The sequence below is a fragment of the Myiozetetes cayanensis genome, unplaced genomic scaffold, assembly GCF_022539395.1.
Source record: "Myiozetetes cayanensis isolate MyiCay16 unplaced genomic scaffold, myiCay2020 scf15, whole genome shotgun sequence".
Lineage (NCBI taxonomy): Eukaryota > Metazoa > Chordata > Aves > Passeriformes > Tyrannidae > Myiozetetes > Myiozetetes cayanensis.
The window spans coordinates 5599816-5612008 of record NW_026087159.1 but is presented as its reverse complement, the minus strand read 5'-3'; the positions used below and the strand labels follow the sequence as shown (position 1 = coordinate 5612008).

Genomic DNA, 12193 nt, shown 5'->3' with positions numbered 1-12193 from the left:
TTTCGGTTTGTTCTGTTCCTTAAAATCTACTAAGGAACTTCTGATGGAAAAATACAAGAGGAAACGCATTGCCTAAGAGAAACAAATTGTTAAAAATAACTACAAAGCTCAGCTACAGTGCTTCATACCAGGAACATGGCAGCATCACACCTTTAGCAAATGGACTCAAGAGCTCTTGTCTTGAAGAATGTGCAACCTATTTAAGCTGAAAACAGGGCCAAAGACACTTCAAGTCTGGCAGAAAGGAGGTTTGGCAGAGATCTGAAGGAAGGATGTTAAGTCACTGGATTTAAAAGGAGCTGCTGCTTTCAGGTCTGCAAAAACAAGTTGAAGTCTGTCTTAAGTGGAAAGGGAAGAAACTGGAGAAGAATAATGCCTTGGGATTTAACAAAAATCTTGTAGCCTGCAGGAATTGTTAAGCTATATTCTGAATCTGAATCTTGTGATCATTTCAAGGAGGGCAGACTAAACAAAAAATGCTGAACTTGCCTGAACTTCTCCATTCCACTTCAGCTGCGACACAGGGTGGTGTTTCATCCCTGAAAGTAGACTGCTGGCTTGACTGTAGCATTGGTGTTTCTCTTCTCTCATTCTCTGTTGTGTTTGTTGCTGCTGTTGTCTCTTGGTAGTGGCTAAACCAGTGTGGCAGGGGAATCCTGAGCTGGGAGTGCAGGCAGAGGTTGTGGGAAGAGTCAGTGGGAAAAGCAGCCACTGCCTGTGTGCTGTGAGGGTGGTTCAGTGAGATGATTCTCGGGGCTCGTAGCACCAGTCTGGTACCTTGAACAGCTGATGCCTCAGAGTTCAGAAGAAGAATGTGCCAAGGAAGGAGTTAAAACTGTTGTACAGCCTCATGGTAAATGCACTGGAGAGTATTTCCACAGGCAGTGGAAGCCATGTGGCTTTGCCAGGAATGGGGACTTCTAGTACCATGTAAGGAAAGCAGTATTGCCCCAAAGCAGGAGTTGGGAAGCTCTCAAAGCAGCTGCATATTTAAGATTTTGAGCTTGGGCTGAAACTCTCAAACAATTTGTAGTGAAGTCCAAAAGAATAGTTTGGCTTGGGAAAGGCAGTGAAATGGAAACCTCTGATCAGAGTTTTGCTGGAGATCTGTTTTTTTTGAGAGCTTGGGGAAGTTTTATCTTCACATCTGCAATGGGAATTTCACAGCTAATTCCTAGTCCTGGATCAGCTCCAACTGCAGTGGAAGTAGCTGCATCCTTGGCATTTATATATGCTTGCTGTCATCTCAGTCACTGTCACTCCTCTAATGCAAACAGTCTTGCATAATGTCCCTTAAAATATTTGACACCTCTGGCAATTTGCTGTATCCCAGTGCTCCACTCACCACTGCTGAGCAACCTGGTAGGAGGGACAGAGCTATTTGGGAATCATCCTCATGGTGTGTGCCTGTTAAAAAATACAGCCCTGCAGGATGGTGAACAGGAGGAGAGGGTTATAAAGCACTTTGGTAGTTAAAAGGGCAAAGCATTTTTTGCGTGGTCAGCCTGTTTCCTGTCATTTTCTCCAAACTTTACTTGTAAATGTTTAATATGTAGAATGTATCAAAGAGGTTTAGCCTTTTGTGAAGGATGGGTTTGGGAGACTTCCCCTCTTGCTTCATCTTGCAGCTGTGACCCACGTGCTTGTGCAGAGGTAGAGGAGGATGCTGGGCTGTGCTCAGGTTTTCCACAGGGAGGGACTCTGCTCTGGAGCCATCCCAGGTCTTGAATGTGTGACAACAGGCAGCTGGAGCTGGATTTTTGCTGGATTTGTGGAAATGCACTTACTGTTTCTTGAGGTGGTGGTGTCAGTGTGAGCAGTTACTGTCTGGGCAGGAGCCTGTCAGGGTGTTTGGGGTTCCATCACAGGCAGCCAAAGGTCTCTGATCAGCACACGCTGCTGTAGTAGCTGCCTGATCCCTTGGCAGTGGGTTCCTCAGGGCTCGAGGGTGCTTTCCTAAGTAGGACAGAAATAAAAATGAGCCCTCTTCTCCAAGACTAAAAAGTGATTTAAAAAAAAAAAAAAGGCATTTTGCTGATTGCAGATGATTATAATGCAGCTGCTCAGCAGTGACATCCCAGCCATGGAAAAATAGCATCGGTTCTTTGAGCTGTTTTCCAGTCTGTGCAGCATATTAAAACCCTTCATGCACAGCTGGCACATTTAACTTTGATTATGTTGTTGAAGTGACTGATCTGAGAGCAGCCTGGATCCCAGTTGCTTGCAGAATTTGAAAATAAGGTTGTTCCAATTCATATGCAGTTGGTTATTTTGGAAGAGAGACAAACTATCTCGAGCACTTTTAGGGCTGCTAATTAAAGTCCTGTGGCTCTCCTCTGAGAGAGTCTTTAAAGATGGATGGAGGGACTTACCCAAGGTCATATAGTGTGTCACTAGCAAAGATTATTATAAAACCTGTGCCCTAATTTGGTCTTGTAAACTTGAATTACTTCCCTGGTTTGGGCAATCCCACCACAAACCAGCACATTGGCTGCTGGGCTCTTGTGTGTGTCAGTGGGCTCCTTCCTCCCTGAGCTCTTCCACCTGCCAGCCTGGGTCTGGCATGGGAGCAGCGTGGGATGGGGACAGGACAGGCTTCCTGTGGCTTCCCTATGGCTTCCCCACAGAGGTGGCTGAAGGAGGTGCCTTTTGCTGGAAGTGAGTTTGTGGAGCTGGAAAAAAGCAGGTACTTGGAAAGAGGGAGATAGGAGTGATGCAGAGAAGCTGCCTGAGCCAGTGGGCACTGGTGATGGTGCTGCCTCTTTTATAATAGAGTTCTGGCTTCTGACCCAGGCTGCACCAGTGCCTTGCCTTCCTTTCTTGGTGTATTTTGAAATTGCACTGGCATCCCTGGATTCAGGGCTCCTCCCTCTGCACAGAAAGAACAGACAGACCTTGGAAGCCGCTCTCCAAAATGATTGTTAGTGGAAAAGGGAGACAGGTGGGAGACTCGGGAGCTCTGGAAGAGGCTGTTTTAGGTGAATCACATCCAGCAAATCCTCCCGTGGGAGTGTTGTCAGAGAACAGGAACACCAGTGTGCAGCAGCAGCGTTTGGCTTGCTGGGAGCTGGATGTGGGCAGGACGTGCTGGGGCTCGGTGCTGGTGAGGGATTAGGGAAGGATCTCACCGAGCTGCTGCTGCCGCGGAGCCCCTGCAGCTCCAGCAGGTGAAACCGGGTCAGACCCACTCCTGGGAACGGGCTGTGAATTCCCTGCAGGAAAGGCAGTTGCTGGTGAGTCACGGCCCAGGCTGTGATGGGAAATGGATAATAGGGTGAGTGGTGGTTTTTTTCACACAGCAGGACCCCAAGGAGGTTCTGACCTCATGGGGCAGCCGAAAGCTGGCTTTTGTCTGGGTTCTGGGTGGCCAAACCCTGCGTTCCTGCAGATGTGAGCACAGCAGGCTCTCCTTCCCAGGGTCTGCCTTGCACCCCTGGACTCTGTGTGCCCACTCTGCTGAGGCGAGTGGGGGCTCTGAAAGCAAGGAGAGAAGAAGGGACAGCTCTTGTCATGATGGGAAGGAAACCAGTAAGGAGGTTGAAAGCACCAGTGAAAGCAGGGCAAGCCCTGTTCGTCCTTGGGCATGGACACGTGGGTGGGGAGCTCCTCTGAAGGGTGGAAGCTTGCAGCAAGGCTGTCCCTGGGAGGCTGGTTGTGTGCTCAGCACGAGGCCAGTGGTGGTGCGTTGCAAGAGGTGGTGTGATGCTGGTGGACTCTGCTCTGTCTGGAGCTGATCTGATGTGACTCACCCCTTACCTCCTGTTTTAACTTGCATGCTGGCTGATCTCTGCAGTGTCCCGTTGGCTCCCCAGAATGTGCTGGGGTTGAGCCCTCACTGCTGCCCCTTTCAAGCTCTGCAGTTGGTGCCTGAGCACAAGAAGCAGAGGCAGAGAGGAGAGCGCCTTGCAGGCCTCCCCTGCCCACTGCCCACATTGTGCTGTGCTGGGAGACATCTCAGCCTGTCGATCTCTGAGGTTTCCTCCCTGGCCAACCCAAGGTATCAGCGTGGCTGTACTTGCAGCAGACCTGGGTTTGTTAACCAGTCCTGTTGGACCCTGTAGGATATGTGGGTCCCTCCTGCGGGAAGTAAACGTGGACCTCATTCTGCTGTGGCTTTTCTCATTCTGCTGTATTCACACAGGTGTAGAAGGAGAGTGATGGTGGTGACTTTGACATTGAAATGGCACTGCTTTCTCCAGGGTTCCTCAGCAGAGATCTGTGTGTGACTGCAAATCAGAGCAGGGGCTGGCCTTGGGGAAGGAGTCATTATTTGGCCCCCTCTCTCTCCTCCACGTGCTTTGTGTTGTGCTGGGGAGGTGGTACCTTACTGTGGGGCTGGGGGCCCAGCCCAGGCCTGTGGGTGCCTCGAGGGCTCAGAAATAGTCCAAGGAATGACAGCTTGGTGTGGATGTGGGGAAGAGAAGCCTCTCTTTGGGGCACCTGCCAAACTAGCTGCTCCGAGACTGCTTTGGGATGCAAGTCTTCTGTGCACTTCTGTGTCCAGAATGGGGGAATAAATCACTGCATGCACAGGACGTTCCTCCTGCACCCTGCGCTGCAGCAGAGACCTCCTGGGACAGGGACAGGGGATGATGGAGCCAGCCTGGGGCTCTGAGGACATCAACACTGGCCTTCCATGGCTGGCCCTGAACAGCTCTAAAATAAGAGCACAAATACCCTGGGGGAGGAGGGGGAATTTTTTTCTTTGCCTGCTTTTCTTTTTTGGCCCTTTTTTTTTTTCTTGAATCCAAAGTGAAGTGCCCCTGCAGCACCACGTGCCTCTGGCAGATCCTGGGGAAACTGGTTCAGCCAGCACCAGTCTGGGCAGGGAGGGCACTGCCAGCGCTGGGTGCTCTGCCTGGCAGCAAGGGTTCCACTGGGATATGAACTGGGAATAAAGAGCCCCATCTGTCTGCATGGGGGCCTGTGGGTTCCCCAGGACCATTGGCATAGGACAAACCACTGGTTTCATAATCGAAATGTCACCTTTTACTTTATTTTTTCCCCCCCTCTCCCTATTAAAATGGCCTGGGAAGCCGTGACACTGCACAGCCTGGGCTCCTGCCAAGGAGCCCTGGGGCTTGTGTTCCTGCTCACGCTGCCAGGCTCTGGCTGCCTCGCTGCTCCGTGAACTCCCCTTTCTTGGCTGGAAAAAGGATTAAGTTAGCTGGACAGGAAAATTAATTAGCTGCCATTTTAAGGATGTAGCTTTCATTGCAGTCTGAAGTGTTTTGAAATGACATTGTGTCACTGAGACCAACCTGGGGCTGATTAAAAGGCTTTTACCTGCTGGAATACCAGATTTATTTCCGCTGGGGTTCTGCCCCTGGTGATTATGGCTTCAAGGTGAACCTCAAGGCCAACTCCAAGGAGTGTTTTGCCTTTGCTCTTAGTGCCGGCTGTGGAAAGCTGGTACCAAAGCTTTTTCTGCTTGTTTAACATTCAAAATAGCCTTGCTTTGCCCTTCCCCTCTGCAGGCAGGCTGCCAGCTCGGCACAGCAGTGCCTAGGACAGCAGGGAACTGCAGAGTGAGCTGCAGCTTCCCTGCCCAGCTGGGGACTGGGGGGCTTCCCCCAGGGAGCTCGGGAGCAGCGCTGTGGCCCCGGATGCTGCGGGGTGAAGTTCGGCCTTCCTGAATCGTCTGGTGGAAAATGGCTGCCTTTTGGTGCAGGGGACCCCAAAAGGGAGCAGAAATGGTGCTGCCCTTGGGAAAGGGGGGGCTGTATCCAGATGGAGGCGGTCCATACAGCTGGTGTCCTCACTGAAGGTGTCAGAGACACAGAAGGGCAGCTCTGCTGTAGTGTGGTGAAGGGTGAGGGAACCCAGAGCGTGGGAAGTGAGTGATGAGGAAGTCAAAGAGTTAGAAAGTCATCACCATTCCCTGCTTTCTCCAGGGAGGGGGCTGTGTGGGTGCTCCAGAGCAGTGGGAATGTTATCCACTAGCTTTCCAGAGGAAAGTTTTGACCCAGCTCTGGGCAGCAGAGGGGGGGAAAGGGCACAGGGGCACGGCCGGGTCTCAGGGAACAGCGATGGCTCTGCCGCTCCATCTCTGCCGACGTGTGGAGGGGCCGCACGAAGCTCCTCTGCAGCTGTCAGATGTGTGACCAGGAGTGATTTCCACACACAGGGCTGCAGTTCAGCCCTCACTGACTCTCCAGGAAAACAGCTTTCTGCCAGCTGCACTTCCAGCCCGGCCTCTCCGACACAAACCACAGGCCTTGTCCCCTCGCCTGCGAGGGCCTAAACAGCTCCCTCCCTCCTCAGCTTTAAACAAACAAAAATGCCCCACTGAGATCTCACTGGAATAGTACAAAAACCCAGCAAAATTAATGCAGATTAAACCTGCTACTTCAGCAACGAATGGAAATTACTAGCACATATATATTTTTTTTAATATTTCATGTAGAAATATCATGGCCTGTAGCCAAAGCCATCACGTGATGGCTGTAAATGTGCTCTGGGCGAGGCTGGAAACTCTTCTGTCTAATCCAAGAAGCTCTTGGCTGAACTTTTGCGTTGCATTTGAAGAAGAGAAGCTCTTCTATGAAGAACCACACACTGCAAGGTAAGCATGAGGTGGCTTTGGGAGCTGGTTAAGGTGCCCCTTCTTAAAACACCGGTTGTTGGTGTTTTACACCCTCATATTCTGTGCTGAATGGGGAACTGCAGCAGTGTGGAAAGGAGACGAAGGGTGAGTCTGCTGCTCTCTCTGGTGCAATCCTGGTGGATGCTGTGGTTAAGCAAACTCCTCTAGTTCTTTGGTAACTTTTCAACCACCTCCCCCCTCCTTTTCCCCCCCACCCCCATCCAACGGAAAAGCAGAGCAAGGAGTGAAAAGTGATCTTGCTCAAGCCCAGGATTTTAACTATCACCAGCCCTGGGAACAGCCCGAGAGTTTCCCCCAGCGACTGTTGCAATACCAGACCTTGCAGGAGCCTGTCCTGTGGGCTGGCAGGGGATTAGCACATGGTGGAAAAGCCTTTACTGTGGTTAAATTGAAGACAGAAAATATGTCAGCTCTGCCAGTTAGGATGATGAGGAGCCTCAAAGGCAGGCAGATCCCCAGGCTGGTAGCATTTCCCTCCTAAATGTTTTACTCAGCTACTTGCAGCTATTTTGATCCCCCCTACTGATCCTATCTCCCAGTAATGAACACCAGGCCAGGCAGCACTTTCACACAGAGCTGCTGTAATTAAGGCAATCGCTTCATGTCAGTGCTAGGCAGTCACTTTTAAATAATCAGTCACCAGGGATTTGCTGCAGCAGGCTCCAGGATAGTCAGAAATAAACAAATAAACACTTTAAGGATATCAATTTTTATTTGACATTGTGAGATCAATAAGAAAAAATAATTTGTACAGCTTTGTGATATAACCATTGCTGCTGCAGGGTGAGGCTGCTCATCAGGGTCCTGATGCAGCGCACAGGGTGTTCCCAGCAGGACCTGCTCCGAGCAGCAGGTGATGTTCTCCACCCCCCTGTCCCACAGCAGCACCTCCTGCCTCAGGCAGGTCCTCGTAGCCTTACAACAGCAGAAACGGGGCTTCTTGGACATTCTGGGTGAACAGCTCTGCTCTAAGACCATCTGTGAACCCTCACTGACAACCACGGCTGCAGGACCCGTCTGGCACAGTGGTTACTGACTCCTGCTGTGCTTCTCCCTCCCTCTGCTAATTCTGTCTCCTCTGCCTCACAAGGTCACCTGGGCACTGTTCAGCTCTTCCCTCTGTGCAGCAGCTGCTGCACAGCAGCCCTGTTCCCCAAGGAAAGAGCTCTGTCCACAGTGAGGTGACCTGACACCTACTATTTCTGAGGCCTTTGGTGACGGCAGCCAGCAGGAGCTGATTTGTGACACCAGCAAGGGGGGAATCAGGACACTTTAGGAAGTAATCCTACAGCTCAGATGCTTTCAGCTGGCATAGTAACCCTTTCCAACCACATCCAGATGCTTAGGAGTGATTGTAGAGCAGCAGCTACGGGTATTGCTCGAGCACTGGGGCACCCACTCCATAGGACGGGCAGAGCTAGAAAAAGAGGCTTCGGTTTACACAGTACTTTTGCCAAGCTTTTTGCCTTTGACAGTTCTTAGCAGTTTAAGAAAACTGAAAACCCAAACCAAAAAAAAAAAACAAAACCAAAAACAACCTAACAAATGCCAAGACAAAAGGCTGAGTTTCCACTGTGGCAGTGAGACATCCTCAGACCAGGCAAAACTCTCGTTGGCCCCACCAGTATCTCAACCCATCCTCCCCTTGCAACATCAGGGAGGAGAAATGCCAGACCAAGAGAGATTTTAGCATTGATTCAGCCCCTGAGGGGAGATGAGAATTTAGATGTAAGAGTTAAGGACTGTATAATCTGTTCTAATACATGAAATCAAGACAGTAATCTTAAATCAAGAAGGGCTCAGCTGGAGAAATCAAAATGGAAGGCTCTGTTGGCAGGAAAAGGGGGAGTTGTCCCATGACCCGGTCTAGTGCCAGCAAACAGAGCAAACTGCTGGACCACTGACAGAAGGGACAGTTCTTACTGATACACTTCTCAGAGAAGATGACTTGGAGCTTGTACCTGGTGCCAACACACAGTTCAGCATGTTCACAATGTTCAACGTTCCCGTGTTCAGAACCGGGGAACACGAATACAGGGGGTGAAGAGGGAGTGTGGTGGGGTTATCTACGTGAGCTGCCTCCCCAACACAGGCACTAAAGCCCAGCCACAGCCCAGGCACCCGGGGACATCATCAGACACTTACATAAAACAAAGGAGGGCAACAAGGAAATTACGTGATAACGAAAAACCCGGGGAAAAATAACAACCTTCACACAAATGTTTTTTAGCATTGTAAAAAAAAAAAAACAATAAGAACAAAAGCAATCTTTCTGCCTTCCCCTGCCACACCAGCAGGTCTCCCACAGGCATTCTAGGGACAGGAGATGCTGCCCCTTTTCCTGCTGTTCAGTGAAGCAGTGCACACAGCATTTCCGAGGGGCTCCACAGACTGTAGTGCAAGCAAACCGAGAAAATAAATACGCTCAAACATTCCCTCCTGTCAAAGGACACCAACTGCAGGAAAAACTAGCTTGCTTTTTGTTTTAACTGAAGGTAAGTCAGCTGCAACTCATTTTAATATCTGAAACTTTTGGAGATGTGTTTCACAGCATAACTGTAGAATTTACACTGCATTGCCAATCCATAATTCGGTCATTCTTGTTAACAGTGTACAAAGAAGGTCATTAGTTTATATATATATATATACTTTATAAAGTCTGGAAGATCAATATAAATACTGCTCCAGAAATTAAAAAAGTGTTTACATCCCCGGCTTGAATATTACATCTCAGTGTCCTGGGTTATTGGTAGGATCTGTAAAAGTCTTAGCGGCGCAGAGGTTCAAGTTTTCGAAATTTCAGTGCCGAGCTGGATGACAAAGCATCTTGGTTTGAAGAAGAATTCACTGTGTCTGGGGACTGGAACAATACTCTACCACGATGATTAAATACATAAAAAGACGGATGGTTCCTTAATGTGTCAAATGTCCTTCAAAATAAATGCAAAAAGCCAAGGTTAATATGCTTTTGGAGAAGAGAGTTTATGAGAGTCAGTCTGGGGTTTATCCACTTGAGACACAGAAGTACAAGCTTTCAACCCGTATCTCCTGCTCATTTTCTAAGCTTCCTGAACTAAAACACAGAGGAAATACAAAGCCAACTGTGAAAAATACCACAAAATGTCCACATCACAAACTTGCCCTTCCTTTCCTCGAGCTCAGGGGCAGCCTGTGGAGTGCTGCACGTGCACACCACGTGCCAGCCTTGGTTCAGCTGTCACCTGTGTTAACACCTTGTCAGCTTTCCATCCCTTTGGGTGCCTCAAGCTGAAGGCTGTAGGTGAACGCTCTGAAATACACCTGTGTCAACTTGTTTACTTTCCACACTCCCCTGTGTCTTTGGAAACAGCCAGAGAGGCCACATCTACCCACCCAAGTTCATATCCTTTTCAAAATCTCTTACTCTCTCAAAGTCTTTGAGATGTTTTGCCTTGAATAGTTCAGTGTAGGATTCAAATAACTCAGACTCTTGTGAAGGAACAGACACAAGCAGAGGGTGGGCCAGGCCCTGCAGTCTGTCAGACCATGTCACGACAGCAGTTTGTGATTCCCGAGCTCTACTTCCCACGTGCACATCTCATTCCTCCACCAACTCTGCACAGCAGGATTTTGGATGAGGAAAAGCACAAAGTTTCTTTAATTTGTTGCTGTTATCTAACTCTCCCACTGTTGGCTTTCCCAGCTGTTCCTCTCAGTGCTCCTGACTACAACATGCATTCAAAAACTGAGCTAACCCCAAGCTATTTCAGTGTGCGGTTCGTACAGGAGTAGCAGACACCAGTGTTTACAAAAACAAGATATAAAACATACTTATTTTTTAGTTCTGAAGTGGCATCCATGTCTTTGAACTCTCCTGCAATATGTGCTATCCCATAGCAGGTGACTGCAAAGGCCAGCAGGGTCTGCAGGACTATCTGCAACAGAGGGAGCACAGAGCAGCACACACATCACTGGGGGTTCTTCACGTTCACCCCAAAATCTCACCTCCCACACCGTGTCTCTGGTGCTTTTCACCCTGTGACAGCACATGCAGGGCTGGGCGAGACAGCAGTGGGGAAACTGAGGCACAGGAGGGTTAAACACCCCCTGTGAGCACAGCAAAGCCCTGGCAGAGCTCCAGCTGCCCGAGCTTGGGCATGAGCTGCACCAGCTGAATCGACCCACACGGCTCCTCAGCAACATCCAGAGCCCAAACACTGTGTTCCTGTGCACTCCAGGATCCCAGCTCCCCCAGGAATGTGCCAGCTGCCAGCACAGCCCGTGCCAGGCTGCCCCAGGCACCTGATCTTCCTGCCCTTCTGATTAAGCAAAAAGGGAACAGATAACTGAAGTGGAATTCAAAAACTGAGCAAATAAAGTAGCTAAGAACCCCCCTTCCTGAAGCAGGTCGTGCTGGGATCAAACAGGCACCTGGTCACACTGGATAAACATGAGCCAGAGGGAAGAGGGTGCTTGTGCTGCAAAGGAGATGGATGCAAGAGCTCCCTGAGCTACACTGGAATCCTGGACAAGGTGCCCCAGGGTAATTCTGAAGACAGAGAGGGAGGTTTGGACCTTGTGTTTGTTCTCTCTGACAAGTATAACACACCCAGGAGGCTGGGATGGAAGATGTCTTTCTTTTTGACACAGGGAGCTTGAATGAAAGTGCAGTTTAAAAACTACTTTGGCCTTGCCTACTGCACTAAAGAAAAAAATAAAACTGAGAGAGACCAAACCACCCCCACAGCCACACCTTTCAAACGCTACAAAAACTTACATCTATGGGCAACGTTTCATCCTCCTTCTCTGTCAACCTCATGTACGAACGATCTACAAAACAGAAACACACACACGCATCAGTCACTCTGTACGAGCAAACACACAGCCCCAAAACCCCCAGAGACCCGGCCGGAGCTCTGAGACACGCGTCAGCCCCGGTCTGGGCTGCTCCCCGCCCCGCCACGACCCCGCTGCTCCGGAACGCGGCTGGCCCCGGCCCCGGGCAGGCACAGGGAGGCGGGCCGTGGGGCCGGGAGGCAGCCACCCCTTCCCTCCCTCCTTCCCTCTCCCATTCCCTCCTCGGCTGCCGCGACGCCTGCACGGGGCGATCCCCGCGCTGCCCCCGCTGAGCCCCCAGCCCCGCTCTCCCCGCAGAACGTCCCGCACGGGCAGGGCCGCCCGTGCCGGCGGGGCTGAGGATGACCACGGTGAGGATGAGGATGATGGTGCTGCCGGGCCCGGCCGCCGCCCCGGGAGCTCCGCGGCGGCCGTGCGGCGGTGCGGGTGCCCGGCTGCCCCCGGCCCGCGGCCCCGGCGGGGACTCACGCTGCGCCGCCGAGAAGGCCGCGTGTGCGAGCGCGAACAGGCCGAGCCCCACCAGCCCCTTCCACACCGACCCCGCCGCCATCGCCGCCGACAGCGCGCCCCGGCGCGCGCGGATGGCGTCACCGGGGGGCGGGGCGGGACAGCGCCCGGGGGGCGGGGCCGCGGGGAAGAGGCGTGGTTCCCGACAGAAAAGGGGCGTGGCCATCCAGCCGCTTTCCCACGCGCGGCCATTGAGAAAAAATCCGAGGGGTCGCGATGGGCCCCGGGATGGTCCCGGAGGGG

The 12193-nt window shown here is 51.3% G+C and overlaps 1 protein-coding gene across 1 annotated transcript; it reads right to left on the bottom strand.

The window, feature by feature from the left end:
- Nucleotides 1-7300: 7300 nt before the first annotated feature.
- Nucleotides 7301-12030, bottom strand: MMGT1 (membrane magnesium transporter 1). Its single transcript, XM_050310455.1, has 4 exons — nucleotides 11912-12030; nucleotides 11364-11416; nucleotides 10418-10521; nucleotides 7301-9537 (listed from the first exon to the last, which is right to left on the bottom strand). The coding sequence occupies exons 1-4, from the start codon at nucleotides 11991-11993 to the stop codon at nucleotides 9375-9377; spliced, it is 402 nt and encodes a 133-aa protein (XP_050166412.1). The 5' UTR covers nucleotides 11994-12030; the 3' UTR covers nucleotides 7301-9374.
- Nucleotides 12031-12193: the final 163 nt, after the last annotated feature.

Coding starts and splice junctions, on each gene's coding strand:
- MMGT1 (XM_050310455.1), bottom strand. CDS start 11,993: ATGGCGGCGGGGTCGGTGTGGAAGGGGCTGGTGGGGCTCGGCCTGTTC. Junction 11,417..11,911: donor GGCCTTCTCGGCGGCGCAGC/GTGAGTCCCCGC, acceptor TCTGTTTTGTAG/ATCGTTCGTACATGAGGTTG. Junction 10,522..11,363: donor ATGAAACGTTGCCCATAGAT/GTAAGTTTTTGT, acceptor CCTCTGTTGCAG/ATAGTCCTGCAGACCCTGCT.